Below are 23,374 nucleotides of genomic sequence, written 5' to 3'. Positions count from 1 at the left end.
TCTGAAAATGTTAGTATCAAATAGTATTTTATACAATATTCCAGTATTAAGTTAATGTTTTCCAAAAAATCTGTTTAAATTTGTTAAATGTTCTAAACACACCAGTTAAACCACATCCCAACCCAAAAAGATAAGAAAAAAATCAATTACAACTGATTTGTCTTTCCTGTTAAACGATGTAAATCAGGAGGCAGAAACCCAATAAATAAATCTAAGATAAAAAACAACTTGCAAACCCTATACCATATATGTATATATATGTGGGTGTATAGATAATAATGGAAGCGCATTCATTTTGAATTAACATTAATAAATACTGCAATGACCCTTGACAGATGAATGGATTAAGTACTCTGTATTAAGTTGGTGATAGTTAGCCCTGAAAAAGGCCGCTAGTTGCTTCAGCAGTTAATTCCACTGTCGCCTTTCTCGGCTGCAGCTGCACGTTCACAGGTCTTCTGCAGTTTCGAGCACCCCCAACTGCAAGTGCTTCATTCTAATGTCTGCTAACACACGCCACTGACCTGCTTCAACCCACCCACCTGGGTCCTGTGAGCACATCTGATGGGCTTTAGCTGCTGGGACAAGAAGTCTAAGTGCTCTTTAAGTGCTGTGTGTGCACACCCCACTTAGCAGCTCCAGTAAGCAGGTTTTATGGCCAGCTTCTCCATGTATCCTAAACCCCCTCTGTCAGACTATTATGGACACCGAAGCAGTGTGTCCCTCCCAGGTCTGGACCCAGGAGCATTACACCACATTGTTTTGGGGTTATTTGAATCTGTTAAGACTATTGGAGGAAGATTAATACCTAACTATATTAGTTTATGAGCAGAGGTTAGTCATAAGATAAAAAAAAAATAATGAAATCAAAATCTGTGTGATTTTAAAATGCCTGATTTTAATGGGGTAATGTTATTTCTCTGTTTATTCAGATTAAAAGTGAAAGTAAAGCTCTGCGGGGTAGTTGAAATGGCCAGGACATAAATCACAGCATAGTCTTGTGTAGCCACACCTAATTCCAAAACAAGAATAAACATCTGGGGACAACTTATTAAAAGTTTCTAGTGAATAGCAGTAAAATCAGCCACTGAACAGCCTACACCCACAGGGATTCTTCCAAAAAAACTCAAACCCAATTCTTCCAGTCTGTGCACTTTAAATGGCTAGGGTTTCAGAGACAGAGAACAAAAGAAACTGAACAAAGGATTTGATGCTGAGAAAAAAAAATGTAAAATTAGGAGCTCAGTACCACAAGGTACAAGAAGTGCACTGAAAAAAATGTGTACATTACATTGAGCGTGGTGACAGAAGAGACAGATAGACCACTGCATCTACCTGGCATCAGTAGTTTGAGAAATCCTTTTGTCTGCTATGATATCTTGTGGTGAATTTCTATGGCTTCACTGTATGGAATAATGTCAGAGTTTAGGTAAGCATTTTGGTCTATGAATATACAGTACTACGTATTAAAACACTGCGGCTATATTCTGGTATTGCATACTTGCATTTCCAGTTAGACAGTACTGTCAATTTACCTTAGCTATTCGTAAGATGTGCAGTCAGAAAGTAGATGCTGTGCTCATGTTATTAGGCACATTTACTGATTCATCTATTTTGAGTACTGAAATCTGCATCTCCCGTGGCTCTTTCTTACCAACTCTTTTAACACCAGTTCTTTTCAACTCATTCTGACAGGGTTTTTCATTGATTTAGAAATGCGACACTTAGTGAACTGTCTAATTGTTCCCACCCATTTTTAAGCACAATTCACTCATGGTGATTTATATATACACAGAAGCTAGACATATATATGTCTGGATCTGCATGACTTATCTCAGCCTAAGTCCCACCTACATGACAGTGGATTTACGAATTACCTGAAGTAAAAATGACCTATTTTGGCTATAGTCAAAAAGAATCACCAATGCTTTAGTTTCCTTAGATGTATGAAGAAAGACTGAATGACTCAACAGTGAAGACTGTACACATATGCTGTATGCAATTCTTGCACAACAACTGTCTGCTCAGTTCAGGGCAACTAAACACTAAAGAGGGTGGGGAAATTGGCACAGAACATTACTTGCACACACGGATTTAGAAAGGAAAAGAGTATTATTAAAGATTTAAAAAGGAAAATAATATTATTAATGACAGTAGTTACCCTGCATGGCCATTCTTTTCCCTCTTCCCCTCAGGACCATTAGACCATTTATAACCTTTACAACCACAGATCACAGATTGACAACTGCATTAATGTTTCTTGTCTAAACCTAGTAAAACAGTCATAACTAACTACAACACTAATTGTATTCATTACCTTTATGAGTCTGTTGTGGGTACTGTATTACTGTCACTAATCTGTGGTAGATATGAAAGTAGGAAATTCACTGTACTACAGACATAAAGTCTCATACCTGATGAGGAAGCTAACACATATTACATAAGACACTAGGTTCAAGTTACTCTCATTCATAAAGTTTCTTACACTGCAAACTGTTGACACCTATGATAAATCTCAATCTCAAGATTAACATTAAGTTTGTTTTTTTTTTTTGTTTTACATAAATGAGTCATACTGTGCAAATCTGAAGTAAGGTGCCAGCTGTTTTAAAAGACTCACAGCCCTGAATAATTTCTCGCTTTTAAAATGAAGTGTTGTCATTCAAAGCCAACAATTAGCCGTTAATATTGATATCAAAATTTAAAACTGAACCACAATAAACATTTCTAAAGTGTAAATTTTTAAGTGAGGGGCATACACTTAAATACTAATTGATATATAGACACTATGATTCAGAATTGGATTAGTGAGTTCAGAAAATTGATCAGGTGAATGGAATGAGAGATCAATCGATACTCATCGGGATGTTAATGGTGATAAAAATCATGGAATTAAAAGATCTTCCACTTGTTAAGTTTACATTATATACTGCTTTATTGTTAAATCATTTTAATAATGTTACATACTGTACCTGTACAGGCTCAAGATAAAATTTGAATGTAAGGGACAATAAGAGAGATGTACAAAATAAAACTAAAACAGGCCTCCATGTCATTCACTTAAAAGATGGGTGTGAGAAGTTATACACTAGAAGAAGAATATGGGACATGATAATTAAAACTATACATGCTATCTGTAGTAAATGCAACTGTCACTCCAAAGTTATAGCTGTGGCAATAGTGGCTAGTGCTGCTGCTTTACAGTTATAGGTAGACATCTTGATTTGATTCCAGGCCAAGGTACTTTATGAGTAGTCTACACAATCACACCGTTGTGTTAAGGGATTCATTAGGGTATTCAAATTTCCACTTACATCCTAAACATAACTGGTGACTGTAAAATAACGCTGTTTTGGTGTGAGTAGATGGGTAAGCATGTGCACCCTATGATGGAATGGTGCTCAAAATAGAGTTTGGTTTCCTGACTTGTGCCTGATGCTTGTGGAAGAAATCTAAGAAATATCCTATACTGTCAATAGTACTTGGATGTTGTACCATACATCTTGCCTGAAGAAGGGGCCTGAGTTGCCTTGAAAGCATGCATATTGTAATCTTTTTAGAAAAGGTGTCATTTTGCTTGACTTCTCACAATACTGTCAAGAAACTACAAATAAAATAAACTACAAACCACCAGACAGGAGGAAGCTTGTTCATTGCATGTTTTATTTGTCTTCATGAAGAGGGAAAACATGTACAGCAATCTACTAAGAAACAATGCAGGCAGCAGGGTTTGTCAGCAAGTGGTCACAGGATAAAGGCAGAGACTCGAGTTATAGACAACTGAATTTGTATGACAGCTCTGAATTGCTGCTTACACATCACCTGACTTATTCTGATTGGTTTGTTGGCTTAGATCATGTGACAATGACTTCTGAATGGTTCATTGGCCTCCACACTGGCCAGTTTCTTAAGACAGCATCTAGAACACTCTACTTTCAGTAGTTTCTTCAGGATAGGTCTAAGACAAATGCCATTTCCCTTTCAAGGTGCACTGCATACTAAATGCTTCATGTGCAATAACAGTAGCATGCAAAAGTGTGGGCACCCTTGCTTAAATTGTCTGTTACAGTGAATAGTAAAGTGATCAGAAGATGAACTGATCACCAAAAGGCATAAAGTTAAAGATGACACATTTCCTTAATATTTAAAGCATGGTTACATTATTATTTCCATCATTCACAGGTACTAAATACCAAAAAAATTAAAAGGGCCTGAAGCAAACGTTTGGGCACCCGACAAGATCAGTACTTAGTAACCCCCCTCTGGAAAGGATCACAGCTTTTTAACGCTTTTGGTAGCCAGCTAAGAGTCTTTCAATTCCTACTTATGGTATTTTCACTCATTCATCCTTGCAAAAAGTTTTTAATTCTGCATGCACTGCTCTTTTGAGATCTCTCCACAGATTTTAAAAGACGTTTAGGTTGGGGGACTGTGAGGGTCGTGGCAAAACCATCAGCTTAGAACTCTTGAGTTATTCCATTGTAGATTTAGAGGTGTGTTTTAGATCATTATCTTCTTGTAGGACTCATCATCGTTTTATATTCAACATTTTTACAGATGGTGTGCTTCCAGACTTTGCTGAAATTTTTATTTGAACCCATTCTTCCCTCTTCCAATGACATGTTCCCTGTGCCACTGGCTGCAACACAAGCCCAAAGCCTGAACGATCCACCGCCATTCTTAATAGTTGGAGACGTGTTCTTTTCCTGGAATTTGGTACCCTTTTATCTCCAAACATACCTTTGCACATTGTGGCTAAAAAGTTCTATTTTGATTTCATCAGTCAACTTGTTTCCAAAATGCATCAGGGTGGTTTAGATGTTCATTTGCAAAGTTCAGGTGCTAACGTTTGTGGCTAGAACGCAGGAAAGGTTTTATTCTGCTGACTCTACCACAAAGGTCATATTTGTTCAGATGTCGCTGCACAGTAGAACAGTGGACCACCACTCTAGAGTCTGCTAAATTTTACTGAAGGTCTTTTGCAGTCAGACAGGGGGTCTTATTTGCGTTTCTAGCAATGCAACGAGCAGTTCTTTCAGAAAGTTTTCTTGGCCTTCTAGACATAAACTTCACCTCCAACATTCCTTTTAACACCAATTTCAAACTGATGAAACAGCGACCTGAAAGTGCTTTGTTATCTTCTTGTAGCTTTCTCCTGCTTTGTGAGCATCAATTCTTTTATTTTTCAGAGTGCTAGGCAGCTACTTTGAGGAGCCCGTTGTTGCCGATTGTTGGGTTTGAGGAGTGAGAGAATTTATACAGTTTTGGACTTTGCATCACCTGGGGTTTTCTAATGATGAGTGTGATCAAGCCAAAGTCCTAATGGGCTAATGGAGGTCTGAGACCACTTTGAGAAAAGTCATCTAAGACCTCAAACATCTTGGGGTACCCAAACATTTGCATGGTGCTTTCCTTTTTTCACTGTACAATTGTATTAAACAAAACCAATACACTAATCTTGCACAAAATGCTGAAAACAAATGTGTCATCTTTATGCATTTTGGTGATCAGTTCATCTTCTGCTCAGTTATACAGTATATTCACAGTAAAAGACATGTTAAATAAAGGTTGAACAGACTTTTGCATGTAACTGTATATTACTCCTTGATGTTTCTGTTATTTTCTCACACGCACCAGGTAATATACCACTACAGGTGTGCTATGAAAAAGTAGACACAAAAGATGAAATGATAGACAGCGAAATGAGATAATGATGCTGATACCTTATTAATGTTTAACACTAGAATTACCAGAGCCTACGAAAAAACTCGTAGATCCGTCCCACCTTAAATCACTTCACACCTCTCCGTCAGCGTCTTTTGTCCTTTAAATGTGTTGATAAGCAGCAAGCTGCCTGCTATCACATCCCCCACCGGCGCACAGTTTTCTCAGCTCAAGTCTGTTTACCTGCGTGTCAGACATGAAGTCTATTCAAGAACAGAAGCGCACTTGTTCTGTTATATTTGTACCTTTTGTGAAAGTGTTTATTTGATATTTTGAAATCAGGCTTAACACATTATACACTTCATGTCTACATTTTGTCAATTATTACTAAAACATGAAAAACGTTTCTGTTTTAACGATGTGTTTACTATACATAGTTTGTTGTAGACACAGAACACACATGAAATGCATGTGCTCCAAATAACAATATAGTATTTATAAAAGGTGTGATTTTGCTTGACTTCTCACTCTATACAACTCCAAGCAAATGACACGCAGGTAAACAGACTTGAGCTGAGAAAACTGTGCGCTGGTGGGGGATGTGATAGCAGGCTACTTGCTGCTTATCAACACATTTAAAGGACAAAAGACGCTGACGGAGAGGTGTGAAGTGATTTAAGGTGGGATGGATCTACAAGTTTTTTCGTAGGCTCTGGCAATTCTAGTGTTAAGTAATATGAAGGCATATTTTACATTTTACAAAAGTCACAAATATTTTGAACCGTCAGCTGGTTATCGGTACTTAAGTTCAATCTATGGAACTAAAACACTAAAAATTCCTCATTTTTATCACAGATAATCAAAGTTTTTTTGCAAAAATGAACAAAATCCCAAAAAATAACACAAGTGCAAACACAGTTAGGAACACACTCACAGCAATTCAGGATGAATTGTGAAAAAGGTATACAACATGGAAAACTACAAAAGAAGCAAAGTAACATTGTGATGCAGGCAACACAAAAAGCAGTAAAGACACACACGTAGAATACAATGTGGAGCACAAATCTACATGGCACCAATTCCAGTCATTGGCATACAGCAAAAGGTTTTCTTCACACAATATCACACAGCTTAATTATCAAGGAATTGGCATTGGCACTGGCACTATTTAGGGTTTGCATACTCTACTCCCCTGAATAAGCATGGGGTTTCTTTCTAAATAATTATCCTCCTACATTCCAAACATGTAAGTGTTAAGATCAGCCCAGAATGAGTGTGGGTGTTTATGTGCGTGTGCCCTGCAATGGACTGGAATCTTGTGAAGGTTTGGCTTTTCTATCTTGCGATTTGTTTATAAAAAAAACAATCTGAAAAATAATGTTTTCTAGCTCTATAGAGCTATAAAAGTTGACAATATGTTATATTCTCTATTGCATTTGGACTCAATAAAAAATAAAATTTTTTCAAGTAAGCATGTTGTGATAATGCTCTCCATATATTCCTTCAAAAGATATTGGAGGGCCAATTCCTATGCCCCTCAGTGGTGAAGCAGAGGAACATTTTAATTTCAGCTGTAAAGTGCATACATTATTAATTCACTTAAGGAGTAAATGAAAAATAACTACATAATTTATGCTACACCACATTAAATCTATAGTTAAAAATGAGACGCTAAGCAATTTTATCTAATACTGTGAAGGAGAATTTACAATCCTTAGCCACGTAAGTGACAAACGAGTCTCTCTAATGCAGATCCTGCTGACTGGGTAGACCACCGATCATGGTTTTAGCATTTTATCCCATGCCTAGCCATAAGTGTTACATTTCCTTTAATTTTCACGAGAGGACCCTGTACACTATGGAATGGAAAATGTAATGACATTTCTTTTGATTTTACTGTTTATAATAAATGAATGTTTATCCAATTATGTTCTTTAATATTACCAACCTAGCTTTTTCATGCCTGCAAGATGAACATTTGCCTTCATGCACTCCTCAGAAATTTAGAAGAAACTACTAAAAAAACCTGTGAAAATGACATCAACTCTTACAATTCTTAATATAACTATAGTCTTACAAAAATGATTACATAGTATTAAAATACTGTATTGTTAGTGCAAAACAAATTGAGATTTTATTGAAATGAAATAGCAACACCAATGCTTGTAAAAAGAACACACCATAAATTCTGACGAGGCAGGTCATTTTCTTTTCTACCTAAACTAGAACCTCCATTCCAGTCCCACACAGGCATCCTGACACATACGCACAATACCTGGCCAGGCAAGAAAAAACAGCAAATGTATTCTAGCATGCATGACTTTGGCATGGAGGAGGAAGACAGAATACCCAGGAAAAACCAGAGGTGAGCATCGGGAAAACAAGCACACTGTATTTGCATCTCCGCATGTTTTAACATTTAACAAGTGTTAAACTTCTTACCTTCTTAATCTGATTGATATTTTCATGCAAAAGCATCTCTTCTGACAACATGAGGGATCTGCCTGGATTACAAAGATCCAAAGGCTAAGAAAAAAAAAATACACATTAATATATTTTTTCTATTTAATATTCTTAATATTTAGAGACTTTTTTTCACATACCACTGCAAATTCAATTTGGTTATTTATATCCATTTTACAGGTCTTCATCAACAATAAAACTGATGCACAGACACAACCTTTATTGAAGCATCTCCCATCATAAGGGTCGGTATAAATTGAGAAACAGCTACAAACATCAACCCACTTCCTGTCATTGGACTTTAACTATGTAGCACAAGGTTTGTTTCTTTTTTGACTTGCTAAAAAAAATTAACAGGATGTGTGACCACTAACAGTTGCAAACTTAAACTGTCCTTAGCAGTGTGTGGGTGGCTTTAAATGTAAAGTTTCTATCTGAGATGATCTAAACCAGAAAAGACGCGCCCAACTTCAAACGCGAGACTTTCATTCAGACAGTTTACACCGTTAGCTGTTGCAGTGCATTCAGAATGTTTTCAGCCCCTTCGCTTTCTGCACTCTTTATTCGTATATATCCATCCATCCATTATCCAACCCGTTAGATCCTACCTACAGGGTCACGGGGGTCTGCTGGAGCCAATCCCTGCCAACACAGGGCACAACGCAGGAAACAAACCCAGGGCAGGGCGCCAGCCCACCGCAGGGCACACACAAACACACCAAGCACACACTAGGGACAATTCAGGATCGCCAATGTACCTAACCTGCATGTCTTTGGACTGTGGGAGGAAACCCACGCAGACACAGGGAGAACATGCAAAGTCTACACAGGGAAGTGAACCCAGGTCTCCTTACTGCAAGGCAGCAGCGCTACCACTGCGGCACCCACTTTATTCGTAAATAAATGAATAAATTGGACATTTTTTCCAAACTAAACTCAGTAATCCATCACGACAAAGTGGAAACATGTTTTCAGAAATGTTTGCAAATGTATTAAAAATCAAATACTGAAATCTTTCATTCATTGAAGCATTCAGACACTGTGGTACTGCCAATTGTGCTCAGGTTCATCCTTGAGAAATGTCTAGAACTTGGACATCATTTAGAAAAGGCCCACATGTATAGAAGGTTCCATAATTCACAGTTCATGTCAGGAAAAAAAAGAAGCCATGAGGTGCCAGGAAATCCCTGTAGACCTTTGGGATCAAAGTGTGGTGTGACATACGTGAGCACTCAATAAATATAAATGGAAGAAGTCTGGAACCCCAAAGACTCTTCCTAGAGTTGGCTCTCTGGCCAAACAGGGACTTAGTCAGGGAGGTGACCAAGAACATGATGGACGCTCTAACAAAGCTTCAGACATTCTCTGCTGACAACCTGTCAGAAAGATGACCATCTCAGCAGTACTCCATCATTCAGACATTTATGGAAGAGTAGCTGACACCTCCTTGGAGTTTGCCAAACAGCATTTAAAGGACTCTGACAGCATGAGGAAAACATTCTGTGGTATGATGAGACAACTCTTTGGGCAGAACTACTAGCACTACATCTGCCAAAGACCAGGCACTGCTCACCCTCTGCCTAATAAAATCCCTACGGTGAAGCATGGTGGTAGCAGCATCATGATGTGGAGGGAGTCAAAATTAAGGAAAGGAGGAAGGCAGCCAAATACAGAGACAGAATGCACACAATTTTAGACTAGGCCAACATTTCACGTTCCAGCACGAGAAACACCCAAAGCATACAGACAAAACAACACTGGAGTAGCTTCGGGATAAGTGGCCTGGCCAAAACCTATACGTGAACACCACAGAACATCAATGGAAGAGGAGATTGGGAGCATGCACTCTCACAGTGCGTTGACTCACCTACCACATGACAAACCACCTCAGGGTCCGAAAATCATGAAGTTAGCACAGCGGTGCAACGGGTGACACCACAGTACCACATTAGTTCGAATGGAGTGAGGTGCTTATTTATTATTTTTTTTTTTTAATTCAGTGGCTGGAGTGCCAATTCTGCCACCAAACCCCGAGGTCTCATTGCAAGTTGGAATTCCCTTTAAAAATGTCAGTTTACAGACATTTCCAATTCCAATCAAACGGAGCCTGAGAGGATTACTTAGGAAGAACTGGATAATCATGCCCAAATCCAAGTGTACAAAGCCTGTAGAGGCTTACCCCAAGAAGATGTGAAGCAATAGCTGCCAGACTGAACTAAGAGTCGAAACACTTATTTCAATGACAAATGTCAGTTTTTCATTTATTAAAAAAAATTTGCACACCTTTCTGAAAACATGTCTTCACTTTGTCTTTATGGGTTATTTAGCATAGACCGACAGGCAAAAATGGAAAATTCAGCCATTTAAAATTAAACCTGTAACATAATTAAGTGTGCAGAAAGTGAAGGGGTCTGAATTCTTTCTAAATCCACTGTACCATAACGCATTTGTTTTTAACAAAGTTATTTTACAAGAAAATACAGCAAGAAACACCACTCAAAATCTAGCAAATATCTTCAAACAGATTTAAAAAGAGAAACTACAAATATATTGGTCTAATATAGATCGTTACAATACCATCTATAAATAAATGTGTCATTATGTTGTCACTTGTGTTAACATAAAGTGAAAATGTGTCACAAATTGTCCCTTTACAGTACTGGAATGCCTTCTTTACGCGTGTGTTGTTTTTTTTTTTTTGTTTGTTTGGGTTTTTTTTTTTAAAGAACAATAACATTTGTACAAACTTTGGAGTCAGAATGGGACCATGCAGAGCTTGATAACTGTCAGGCTGGCAGCCGAGAAAGCAGCAATGCTCCAGGTTTGCACAGGTTGCCATTGAATTTGACTTGCAGTGTGTGAAGCAAAACACGCATCATCATCATTAAAACACATAACCCTGCTGCCCAAGGGTTCCATGTATACTTGGAAGCAATTAGTTTCATGACAAGGCTGTCAGCTTCATGTTGGACTGGAAAATTTAGTGTGTGTAGTACCACTTATTTATTTATATATATATATATAAAATAATTTTTAGCTGTCACTCTTCATCTATGTAGCAACAAGTTATAATTCTCGGGTGTAAGCTCAGTCCAAATGTCAGTTAGTGCAATCTATTGAAAAAAAGAAAGAAAATCATTAAAAGCTCCTACGAATGATATTGTGAGTGCTTGCAGTACTGAAAGGCATAATGAAGAAGAAATGGAGCAATGCCCAGCACTGGACCAAAGCCAGCTTACATGAAATATATCTGAAAGGAATTCTACAAAACGCTGAATTTAAAGAACACCACTTAAACGCAAGAATAATAATCCATTAAACTAAGAGAAAATATTCCAAATTAGACATTTGCCTTGGGAAGATATGTTGTTAATTGTAAAGAAAAGGACATGACATTGTTTTTAATTTGTCTTTATTATCAAAATGATTGTTAACACCCACAATGTGCATAACATTCAGTGATTTTCATAGAAGTAAGCTTTAATTTCTTGTACATTTTGTGATGTGCTCTGTGTACAAACCCATTTGTCTTCATTGTTAAAAAAAAAAGTGGTTACCTAAAAAACAGCAAGCAAAAATAAAACTACACCTACCTCATAATACCCTAGGGGTTCTCATTCATTCATTCATTATCTTCATTTTTACTTTCTGATTAGGGCTGTGGCCGCAACACACTGAGATGGGGATTCATTTACAAAACTTTTTAGTGGATTTGAGCAAAAAAACTAAAAAACTGGAATATTTTCTACAACAAAAAAAATTCAGATTTTTAAAACCTGGTGTCCGCACATTCTAAAGAATTTACACATATAAATCACTATCATCTAGTAAATGTGCACATATGAAACTGCCTCAAACCCTATCTTGTTGCCACCCTGAAACAACCATAAATAAACTATGCTAATTAACCTCATTAATATGCAAACACAAAGCTGCAGACATTCACTGGGTGGAAGAGTAGCCTCCAACTTAAAAGCATCCAACTAGGTAGACACTATCACCTGGCACATATAATGACACGATTACTGTTACAGTGAATAGTATAGGCCATGTGATAAACTGCGGCTTCATGCAGTTACCTTATCATCAAGTCAGCCATCACATACAGCACGTTTAATTCTACTTTGCCTCAAAATAAATTAATCACGGGTTGACCCAGGCCACCGAGCCACAATGTTTGTCAGTTTCATCTTTGCATGACAGATGACTTGTGAATTAATTCTTTCAGGGCAGATGTCGACTTTTGTCGAAATTCAGGGGATGAGGACGGTAATCAGCTGTAAACTTGCACCAAATTCGCCATTACGATTTAGTTTGACTCTCTTTTCTAGAAGGAGAGTTAGCCTGTGTCAGGGATGCCAGGGGCGGCGACCCGGCCGGGACGCCTTAAGGGACCGGAAGTGGGCGTGCGCCCATCTGGGATCACGTGGGGGTCGCCACCCTGGTTGCTTTGGGGGCCACGGGTAGAGTGCTTGGAAGCCCAACCCTGTAGGGGCCCATGGTCAGCGCCAGGGGGCACCCCAATGCCTTGGGAACCCTGGACTTCAGCACTTCCGACACACCAGGAAGTGCTGGGGGGGAAGAGAAGCAGGGACACCCGGAGAGTTTCCGGGAGAACAGCCGGCACTTCCGCCACACTGGGGCGTGTCAGCGGGAGATTGCCGGGGAGCACCTGGAGCTTATCCGGGTGCGGATAAAAAGGGGCCGCCTCCCTTCATTCGGCACGAGAGTCGGTAGCGGAGTGGACTGAGCCTACTGGAGGAGGCAAGGAGGCAGCCTGAAGAAGGAAGTAAGGCATTGTGGCCAGGACTTTGGGGACTTTGGGGGTTTGTGTGGCACTGAACTGTAAATAATATTGTAAATAAATGTGTTTGTGGGTGACATGAACGTGTCTACCTGTCTGTGTCTGGGCCAGTCGCCACACCTGATTGATCTGACCTTGATTCCTTGCACGGATATGAGCAGCACAGAGAAAACAACCTCTAAAATGGCATCGACATCTGACAAGAGACCAAAGCGAATGCGCAAAGCAAAATACTCTGTGGATGGCGTTTTGCATATTATCACTGAATCAGATTTGGATATGGAGAATGAAAACTAAAGTGAGGTACCAGCATCAGATGATCGGTCGCCAGCTGATCATGGTGATGGACACGTTGGTGTAGCTGATGCACCTACAGCAACGTTCGCCTGGGAAGACCGACACTTACAATGACAAGAGGTACAAACCAGATTGCGTCGCACTGTGACTGCTACCACTGCCCACCTTCTGTGCGAAGACAGCAAAGGCTGCACTCTTTTGCTGGCCATTAAGCCACCACCACACAACTGCTGCTGCCTGAGATGCCATACAGGCCCTGACAGCTGCCACAGCACAAAGCAACAGACATTTAATGTTGATTTATGTATGAAACCATCACTTTGCATGCTTTTTTGGAAAAAAAATATTCAGCCTTTAAAGAGTTCATGGAATGTAACAGATTAAGGTTAACAAAGGAAGCTTCATTCTCGCTTTTTGGAATACAAGTGCCACAATTACATTAGGAAAATCAGGGACTGTGCAAATTTCCTTTTTCAGACTGGCATGCACAACCTAATGAAACCACACTTTAATGTGGAATTCCTCAGTGCTCCCAGGCAAGCAAAGAGATAATATCCCTCTAGCATGTAGTGGGTCTGTCCTTGGATCTTTTATCAAGGACCTATGCCTTAAACACCTTCAATGGGAGGTGCCAAGCAGGCATTCTAACTACATGCCGAAACCACCACAACTCACTCAACCCTTGAGCTATGAAAGCAGTAGTTCTAAGTCCTCTTGGATTGCTGATCTTCTCACCCTTTCAGAGACCATGTGCTGAGCAACAGTAAGCAGAAACCTTACTTTGGCAACTTGTACCTGTGATCTCATACTTTTAGTGCCTATCCAGACGTAAAAACTACAGATCACGATGAGTAAATCAAAATTCATAACCCCTGTTTCACTACCAATGTTCAGTACAATGTCTGCAAAACTATTGATGCTGCTGCTGCCACAATTTGTTAAGTCAATCTCACAATCCCCTCTACCCAATCTCACGAACAAGATCCAGTGTTTTTCATTAGAGGAATGGGACCACAAATCTGGAGGTTCTGATTCTCATCACAACTGCATCACATGCTGTAGAGCACAACCCATGAGGCCTTCCTAATACAGAGTATTTTAACAACTCATTGACCTCACCCATATACATGGAGTGACCCAAAAACTGTCCGAATCGCTAAATACCACAGGAGCAGGGTGTCCTGTACTTACCAAATATGCTCCTAAAAATTAGTCAACCCAGTGGCATAAGGTTAAATTGATTGAAAGCATATTTCAGTCATTTATTCTAAACCTAGCCGTTCCCCGCGGCTCCGCCTGCACATTAGTGAAACAAACTTTAAAAACCAATAAACAAAAAGGTATCGCTACCTCCCTTCGGCCTGCAGCCTCTGTCTCAGAGTAGTGCAAATATATCACTCCTGCAAGCGAACTATGATTCTTAGCGTGATGAGAGAAGTCGCAAAATCACCAAAAATGTTCGATCAAATTATAAGAAAAAACCCAATCTAAATCCGTTAAGTAGTTCTCTCGTTCGTTAGCTAAGTGGAGGTAAGATACGCTCCAAGGCTGGTCCGTGAGTAAGGAGAGTATCACCACCCTCCCCTTGGACCACAGCCTCTGTTTCGGATTCACACAAATAAATTGGTACTGCAATCAAACTATGATAATTAATGAGATGAGAGAGGTCACAAAATGAACCAGTAACGTTCAAGCAAATTATAGAAAAAAAATGATCTAAATTCGTTAAGTAGTTCTCTCGTGAAAAGCAGACAGACAGACAGACAGAGAGACAGACAGACATTGGATTTTATATATACTGTAGAGAGATAGTGCAGGCGATTTCAGAAATCAGATTTTTTTTTTTTTTTCCTCCAAGCCACCAGGCGAATTTTACAAGAGACAACGAGGATTGTGTTTTCAGACGGACTTGCTCATTAAGACTTTGTTCCCCGTGGACAGAATGCTAATTAGTAACATTACGTTGAACTGCTGAGGCATCTATGGGAAAGCATCAACAAAACATTTCCAGAGAAGTGGCGCACTCATAAGTGAATTTTGAACCATGCACCAGCCGGCAGTGTTTCATCAAATTCTGTGAAAGGATCATCGGCTGCAACTTATCTCACATTCAAGTCCTATATGAATCCAGGGTAAGGAAGTGGGCCACAAAGATCATTGCTGATCCGACTCACCCAGGACACCCCACCTTTGTGCAGTAAAAGCTAAAACAATACGTCATCCTAAACAGTTTTTTTTCCCATGTGCAGTTACTCTTACTAATCGAGTCTGAGCTTCTACCCAGTATCTATATATACCTGCACATTAGACTGCCTGGACATTTTAATCCTGCTATCTCCTTGTTTTTATGCATTGCCCTTGTATGCTGCATCATATTTTATCATTTTGTTTTTTATCTTCTTATACTTATCTATTGTATTCTGTATTGTCCTTGTATGTTACACCAAAACTACCAAGACAAATTCCTAGTACAGACTAGAGGACCTAGCCAATAAAGTGAATTCAGTTTCTGATAAGGCTAAATTTAAAATGTGAAAATGACAAACCAATACAACATCATTCATGTCTTAAGATGAATGAATGTATGGCTGGTAGATAAAAGAAGAACAAGGATGCATACTAATAGCGGATAGCTGGAAAAAAAATATTTAGAGTTTCAAAAAATAAGGACATTCAAGAACAATTTTAAAGAATGGGTCTGAAAAGCAGTTTACTAACGGACCTGTTGGGGAAAGCAAAGTTCAGAGTTAACACCAAAAGATAGGACAATCCCAAATATATTAGGCAATAATAAGAAACCTAGAAATCTAGAAAACTAGACTAACACCTTAAGGCCATATCACATTAAATTACTGAAAAAAATCGCCTAAAGTTGTAGCCTTCATTTACAAAATGTTTTTAAGTTTGTGCAGTGGGTAGCTTTCCAGTAAAGTATAGCCATCAAGTCTGACATAGCCAGCTAGCTAGTCTGCAAGTCACCTCCTCAAAATCATATGTGAAGGAAACCAGGGCGTCAATGGCCCAAACCCCCAACACGAACACACCAAGAGTCCCGGGTGCAAATAAAGGGTGGTTTATTTAAACATACTCCTTCCACAGTACCACAAAGTAGCACAAAAGCACAGGTTTCTCTCTCCAATGCACAAAATTCTTACCACTGCACTGCCCTCCTCCATTTCAGTGTTGCCTTTCTTCCTTCTAACTCTTACTCACCTGTGTAAGGGAGTGCAGTCCCTTTTATTAAAGACCTGGGAGTATTTCCGGTGCCAGGGCCACTGCCCGATGCAAGCACTGACAGGTCATATGAAAGTCCATTACAGCAGGGAGCTTGTTTCCCTACTGCAGCCTCTTGTGGTACCCAGTGACCCCAGCAGGGCTGTTCTGCAAGACTACATTTCCCAGCATGCCCTGCAGGCTTCCTACTGGGCACCGTTATCCAGGGACGCTGCCATCTAGCGTGCTGGCGGAGTAAAAACTCTCCAACAACATCTTCTCTTTCCGGTCGGCTGTCCGTCCATCCTTTCTGGCTCTCTCTTCCAGGACTGATCCCCTTCACTTCCCCGGCCGGGATGCCTGTCTGCATTCTAAGAGCCTCCCTTCCAAGTAAGCAACCGTCCTCTCTTCTGGCAGGGATGCCTGTCCAGCCCATGTGGCATTTACACTTGATTTTTGTTATTAGACGTAAAGGTGGTCTCCAGTGAATGAAAAAGTACAATGCAAATAATGTAGTGTCAAGGAATAAGGAACATGTGTGTTTTGGAGCTCACAAACAAAGAAGCAGCTTGTCTGACTAACGTCCCGTGTATTATGTACCACAACAAAATAAAAAAGTGGGACAAAATTATGGCTAAACTCACTTAACCTGTTAACCCTTAATACAGCACTGGCTCCATCAAGCAACGTGCTACCGTTAATCAGAAAAAGGGGAGTTACGTAATGGGTCAAATCGGAGAGAAAAATGTCTGTATCCTCTTAATGTCTATTTATTTATTTGTACAATGTCTGTACATAATTGGAATATAAATCCGCATAATTCCTAAAAAGTGCAAAACACATTTGTGCAGGACCATCAACACCAGCAAAATACGTTCTTTTTGTTGGTATACGAATAGATGCTGTTAAAGGAAAATCTGCAACTACAAATAAACTGCATCATTTGAACAACACCATCAAGCATGCATGGGCTGAAGCCAAGGAAAAGGTTAAAGAAAGCAACAAAAGAGCAATAATGTGATCCTGCATTCATTGAATGAAACCTTGAAAGTTTTTCCAAATGGCACTTTTAAGTACTGTTATAGACGTGTGTATACCTTACAAACTCCTGCATTAATAAGTTGCACTTTAAATAAACAATCCGTCTAATAACATTAAGTATATAAACCTTTCAGCTGCTGGAAAAATACAGTTGTGACTAGATCATTAGCATTAAATATCTCCCAAGTGTTATTTTACAGTGAAATTACTTCTGTCTATTTTGTTTCATTTCCAGGGACCAAATTCAGTGACAGATAATCATTAAATGTTAATATCATTACGACACATCAGAACATAACTGGGATGAACTGGCTTTTGTTCTTTTGTTTCTACAAACATTTCAAAACGTGCATGAGAAACAGTAAAAATAAGTGGCCGAAAAAGTGAAGTCTAAGCACTGTCTGGTGGCACATTTCCCTTTATGTGGGTGTTAATAATACCAGAAGCCTTGCATCATCCAAGACTTAGTAACACAGCATATTGGTTTCTCACTTAGCAAATGAATGCACAGTGTGCAACTCTAGCACTAACAAAGAAACACAAAGATGTATCAGATGCTGAGTCCCGTAGCTTTAAGAGTCCATTTGAAGCAGTGATTGGAGTAGTCAGGCGGAAAAAATGCTGAAAGACTATCAAAACTGTGACTGTGCTTACACTGCAGTCTCCTAATGAGAAAAATTGAGGCTATTTTACAGCAAAACTTGGTCAGATTCATAAATCAACAAAAGTCATTCATTTTTTTTCTTCTGGAAAACATCGATAGTGTCTTAAAATAATAGTGGCCTTTTAATGACTATTATTATTAATCATCCTATGATATCTGATTTCTCACATTAGCACTCATAGATAGATAGATAGATAGATAGATAGATAGATAGATAGATAGATAGATAGATAGATAGATAGATAGATAGATAGATAGATACTTTATTAATTCCCAAGGGGAAATTCACATACTCCAGCAGCAGCATACTGATAAAAACAATATTAAAGAGCAATAAAAGCTTTTTTATTTCTGTGGTTTAAGTTCACCATCCTTCATAACTAACAACAAAAAAAAATCTTTCACTTCATTATTTACACTACTGTACTTTGATGAGTTCCTCCTTCTTGATTCCTAACATGAGTTGCTCAAGCTTTCTGTCCGCCCTGGATGTCATGATCTTCAGATGAGGTTTGCTACCTATTAGCTTCTGCTTGACCACAAGCAGTTTTCTTTTCCTTTCGACCGCTTCCTTTCTTTCATCCAGATCATATCTGTAACGTTTATAAGAGTTACTTAAATGGGCACTTTATTAAACAAAGATGGTCTATCAACTGTAGTGACATTCTGTGAGGGCGACAAAAAGCTTACGAAATTCATCATAGAATCTGCTTGCCAAGATGTTTAATATTTTCTTTAAGCTGATGCTTGTTGCCTCGTTGCTGTTACCCTAAAATTGTGTTTACCTCTACAGTATGGTGTCCTACCTTGCATAACTGAATAACCTTTATGGCACAATAACAATTCAATACATTTATAGTCACTACAGTATTTGTATTTAATAATTGTCATGAGGGAAAAGGCTGACTCGTATAAATATGTAGAGCCGAATAATGCAGTCAAGGAGCTTTTGAATTCAGCCGGGTGAAAAATGATGGCTGTCCGATTAACTGCGATTTTAGTTCCCTCTCCTTCCTCTTTCTCAGATCGCTTTTTGGAAGGATGTCAGTTTCGTAGTTTTTATGAACAGTTTACAAGTGCCTTTCCACATTTTCCTTCTTTGGAACAGCAATGATAGATTGACAGATCAGACAAACGCACTTCGATTGTGACATTGTGAGAAAAAATCCTCTTCCAATTCCACATCCAGCCCACACCCTCGCCAAACAATTTTTTTTTAAATCCCTTCTTTAGTCGATATAAATTGGAAGTCTAACTAGATCACAGCCGGAGTTTTGCAGTAGCTCGCGAGTTTAATCATGCGTGCGGGATGACCAGTGTGTTAGAAGAAAAGAGATCTTAGACTGGCCGTCCTATATGTCAATCAAGTGGCAAATGTCATAAGGAGGATATATGATAGACTAACGTTTAAAAAAAATTTTTTTTGAATGCAACGCGATCTACCTGCACTACCTTTGCCATCTACCGGTCGATCACGATCAACGCATTGGGTACCCCTGGTCTAAGTTATAACTACTTTCAGTCGTTTTAGTGTGAACAGAGAAACTTCGTAAATGATGCAAAATGATAGTATAGACGGAGATCAATCTCAACTTAAAGCGCCATTTTTACATTTAAGCCAAGTAAATTTGCATTTCAGTTTCAGAGTAGAGGCTGTCATTTCGATTAGGAGGAAGATTATTAAGAAACAGTGGGAAACTCTGCAACGGGCATGTATACATTTAGCGAAAAAATCCTTACACATGGTCAATTCTTAAAAAAGCTGAAGAACTAATTACAGGTCAATACAATAAAGAATCATGTCTTAGTATCCAAATGCAACAAGTCAAGTTCAAATTCAATGAATACTTCCACAACAGTGAAATGGGGAATACTGACTGCTTTGTTTTCAAACTGAATACAATGCAAACCAAAAAGTGTATTTCTTTTAGTGCTATAACAAAGATTTTAAATTAAAGAATTGTGTAAAAGAACGCCTACCTGTACAAAGACTGGGAAAACTAGCACCTTTGGAGACAGTGTAACATATGTTCCATAGCTGGTATGTGGAATATGAGATCTCACTATGGTGCAGTTTTGGTAGTTGGCATAATTATTCATAGAATGCACTTGAGAACTGATTGTGTCAGAAGTTGATCCTAAGAGAGTTGATCTTCTATGCAATCCACCATGCTGATGACCTCTTACTGTTCCTAAAGACAAAAGAATACATTTGTAATAAAAAAAAATACAAGGAATAAAAGGAGTACATATTGAAATCATATGAATAATTTACACCATAAATAAAAACAACTAAAAATCTGACCTGGAGGGTTAAGTAACATTCTCAAAATAATGATCATTCTGATTTGCAGCACATTTATACTCCATGATCCAAATTTATAAATAACAAAGTCATGGTTATGCATGCCACCTCATAGACCCCGCATCCTGGGTTGGAATCCTGCGGCCAGCTTTGATTGTATGGATGTCGAGTCTGGATAAGTTTATCTTGGGCAGTCCTATTTTCCCTATCCACATAACCTAAACTGAACTTTTTCCCGGCCACCGATTTGATTGTTTCTCCAACTATTCCAAAACAGTTCAATATTTTTAAATTAGTCTCACTTAAATACTACAGAACTTTTTTTTCAAATCTCCAACCAATTTCAGTTGTACCTGAAAAAAAAAAATTTTAGGAGCACAGGTACCGAAGTTTTTTGCCATAATACAGGGTGCGCCAACATTAAGTACTACATTTTTCAAGGTCATGCCTTGGTCCAGTGCGCAATGTGCTTTTACTGTCTAAGTGTTCTTCAAAAACAACTAATCAATCATCACTACGCAATGAGCCTTCTGAACACACTTCAGCACTCCTCCTAACGGTGACGTCCCGAATCGGAAAACAATTCTTCAGTAGGTGGCTAAATTTACACAGACGGGTACAACACTGAACAGAAAATCTCCAAGCTGTCCTCGGACTGTACAAACACCTGAAAACATCCAAGCTATAAAAGCATCAATTTTGGAGTCTCCTAAATATTCAGCGTGCAAACCTGCTTCTGCCATAGGCAATTCCAACACGTCTTTGAGGAGGATTTTGCATGAAGACCTTAATTTCCATCCATACAAAATTATGGTAGTGCAGGAACTCACTGAGAGAGACTGGGAGAGCCGTAGAGAGTTGTTCGCCTGATCTCACTCCATGCAATTTCTTCTTATGGGGCTAAGTCGAAGGTATACGCACAACGACCTCAAAACCTTGAAGCCCTCAAGAGCGCTATTTGCCATGAAATCGCCACTATTCCCCTTGAAATGGCAAAATAAGACATGTGACCGTTCAGAAATTGTCTCGAAGAGTGTAACGCTAATGATGGTCACCACCTTGAAGACATCATTTTTAAAACACAGTGAAAAAAATCTATTTTATATACCCTTTCTTGTGTCATAATGAAATTTATTTTATCTTGTAGCATTTTTGTAGAATAAACTTTTGAAATGTGGTACTTCTTTTTGGTTCAGCCTGTAGATGTAAAAAGGAAGCACGCCATCATTCTTCAAAATCAAAAGATCCTGACCACCAATTTTGTGCAATATTAACAGGGTTGCAGCATTACCAGTCTGAAATAAAAGTGACAGATTTGATCATGATCACATAATCAATTTATGTGCCACAGACAGGAAATAACCCCCTGATGATAAAGAATAAACCAATAAATGTCTTCAAGAAAAAATTATTTAGGGTACTTGAAATTTTGCATGCTATATTACCTGACCCCAAGGGTTCACCCCCTAATGAGACATGAGGGTTCAAAGTAACTTCTTTTCATTAAACGTAAAACATAAAAAAAATAAATAAATAAAAATAATGTGGACTAGTCATATAGGCATGTGATGTGTCATTGTGTGCTATTTTGAGGTTCCAGACCATGAATGTAATATTTTTGATACTGGTAGTCCTAGCCTACCAAAAGCCACTCACAGAAGGAAAAATGACAAATTTCAAACATAAGCATGTAGCATTTCATTTTAAGGTATTACTAGCGACTGAAAGCCCGATCGAATCGGGCTACAAATTCTATGTTTGTGAAATCCAAACTTTCTCTGCAAAGAACTATTTGGTTTTTTAAGTTCTTGAAATGATTTTATCATCATGGCACTGATTTGTGCTTAAAATAGACCTTTTCGGCCGATCTGAGATCGGCTAAAATTTAAACAATGACCGTTGTTAATACCCAGCTGTCTTTATTCAGTTTGCCAATAGATGTTAGAAGGACGGATGCCAAAACCAAACTGCCCAAAGATAGATTTCGACGTACCTAGCAAATGGCAATAAGTTCTAAATTACTTACGATTCCGGAACTGTCGAAAGGTTTAAGTAAGTCAACGATGTTAGTCCTGGAAAGTACGCCCCAACCAACGTTCCAAAAACCAACCGAACTTACTGTTATCTGCTCGAACCAACACCGACTTACTCTACTCGGCCGTCCAGCAGCGTCACTGAAGCATTTGAACATTCTTAGCCAATCACGCAATACTGCGTCCAAATGTGCCACGTTATGTTCGAACTACAGAGGCAGAGTTCCATTGCATGGTTCTAACTTGTATTGAGTCGAGGTATTGACTTGAACACCATACATACAGGGTACTGATGAGAACACCATATATACCGATAGTATCAAATTATATATAAGGATGAATGCGATGATATTTTTGATTCTTTGAAGGGGATCTAAGCCTCAGTGGACATCTATCACATGGTGAAGAAAACAAAAAAATCTATTACAATCGACAATATTAAGACTTTAAGCATTTAAATTGAAGCATTTATTTTAATATTTCAAAAATCTGATGCAGTATTCTTGTTGATTTGTTCTTCCGCATCATGAAGTAAATCAATACATTTCTTATAAACACCCCAAATTTGGGTGGCATGCACTAATTTAGGCTTCTACACACTAAAGGCACTGGGTTTGGCCTCCTCTTCAAATTTATAATCGACTAATCATGTTTTGAGTTGTTGCTATGAGAGGAAGCAGCAATTAAGTAATACACTACAAAGTTACAAACTAATGCTCACGTCAAAACCTATTAAGAAATGGCATTAACTGATGAGATCCCATTCATGTCATACGAAAGGCAACCGATTCTTGCTTCGCATTTAATTCTAAAGATATTTTCAGATCTATCTGTAAAACTCGGTCCTGGGGATACCCTGTGGCCTCAGGTTTTTGTTCCAATGATTTTCA

At 38.7% G+C, this 23,374-nt stretch overlaps 1 protein-coding gene across 4 annotated transcripts in view; it reads right to left on the bottom strand.

The window, feature by feature from the left end:
* Positions 1–23,374, bottom strand: part of rgs3a (regulator of G protein signaling 3a) — a 493,869-nt gene that overhangs the window by 322,963 nt on the left and 147,532 nt on the right. For 3 of the 4 annotated variants that reach the window (XM_039762724.1, XM_039762725.1, XM_039762726.1), the window contains 2 exons: positions 20,127–20,338; positions 8,107–8,190 (listed from right to left, as the gene is read on the bottom strand). In XM_039762724.1, the coding sequence (XP_039618658.1) occupies positions 8,107–8,190; positions 20,127–20,338 (296 nt within the window). Of the gene's footprint in view, positions 1–8,106; positions 8,191–8,267; positions 8,333–20,126; positions 20,339–23,374 lie in introns of those variants that run through there. The other variant, XM_039762727.1, reaches the window with a different exon arrangement.

The sequence above is a fragment of the Polypterus senegalus genome, chromosome 9 (assembly GCF_016835505.1).
Source record: "Polypterus senegalus isolate Bchr_013 chromosome 9, ASM1683550v1, whole genome shotgun sequence".
Lineage (NCBI taxonomy): Eukaryota > Metazoa > Chordata > Cladistia > Polypteriformes > Polypteridae > Polypterus > Polypterus senegalus.
This window is presented reverse-complemented; position numbering and strand designations above follow the sequence as displayed.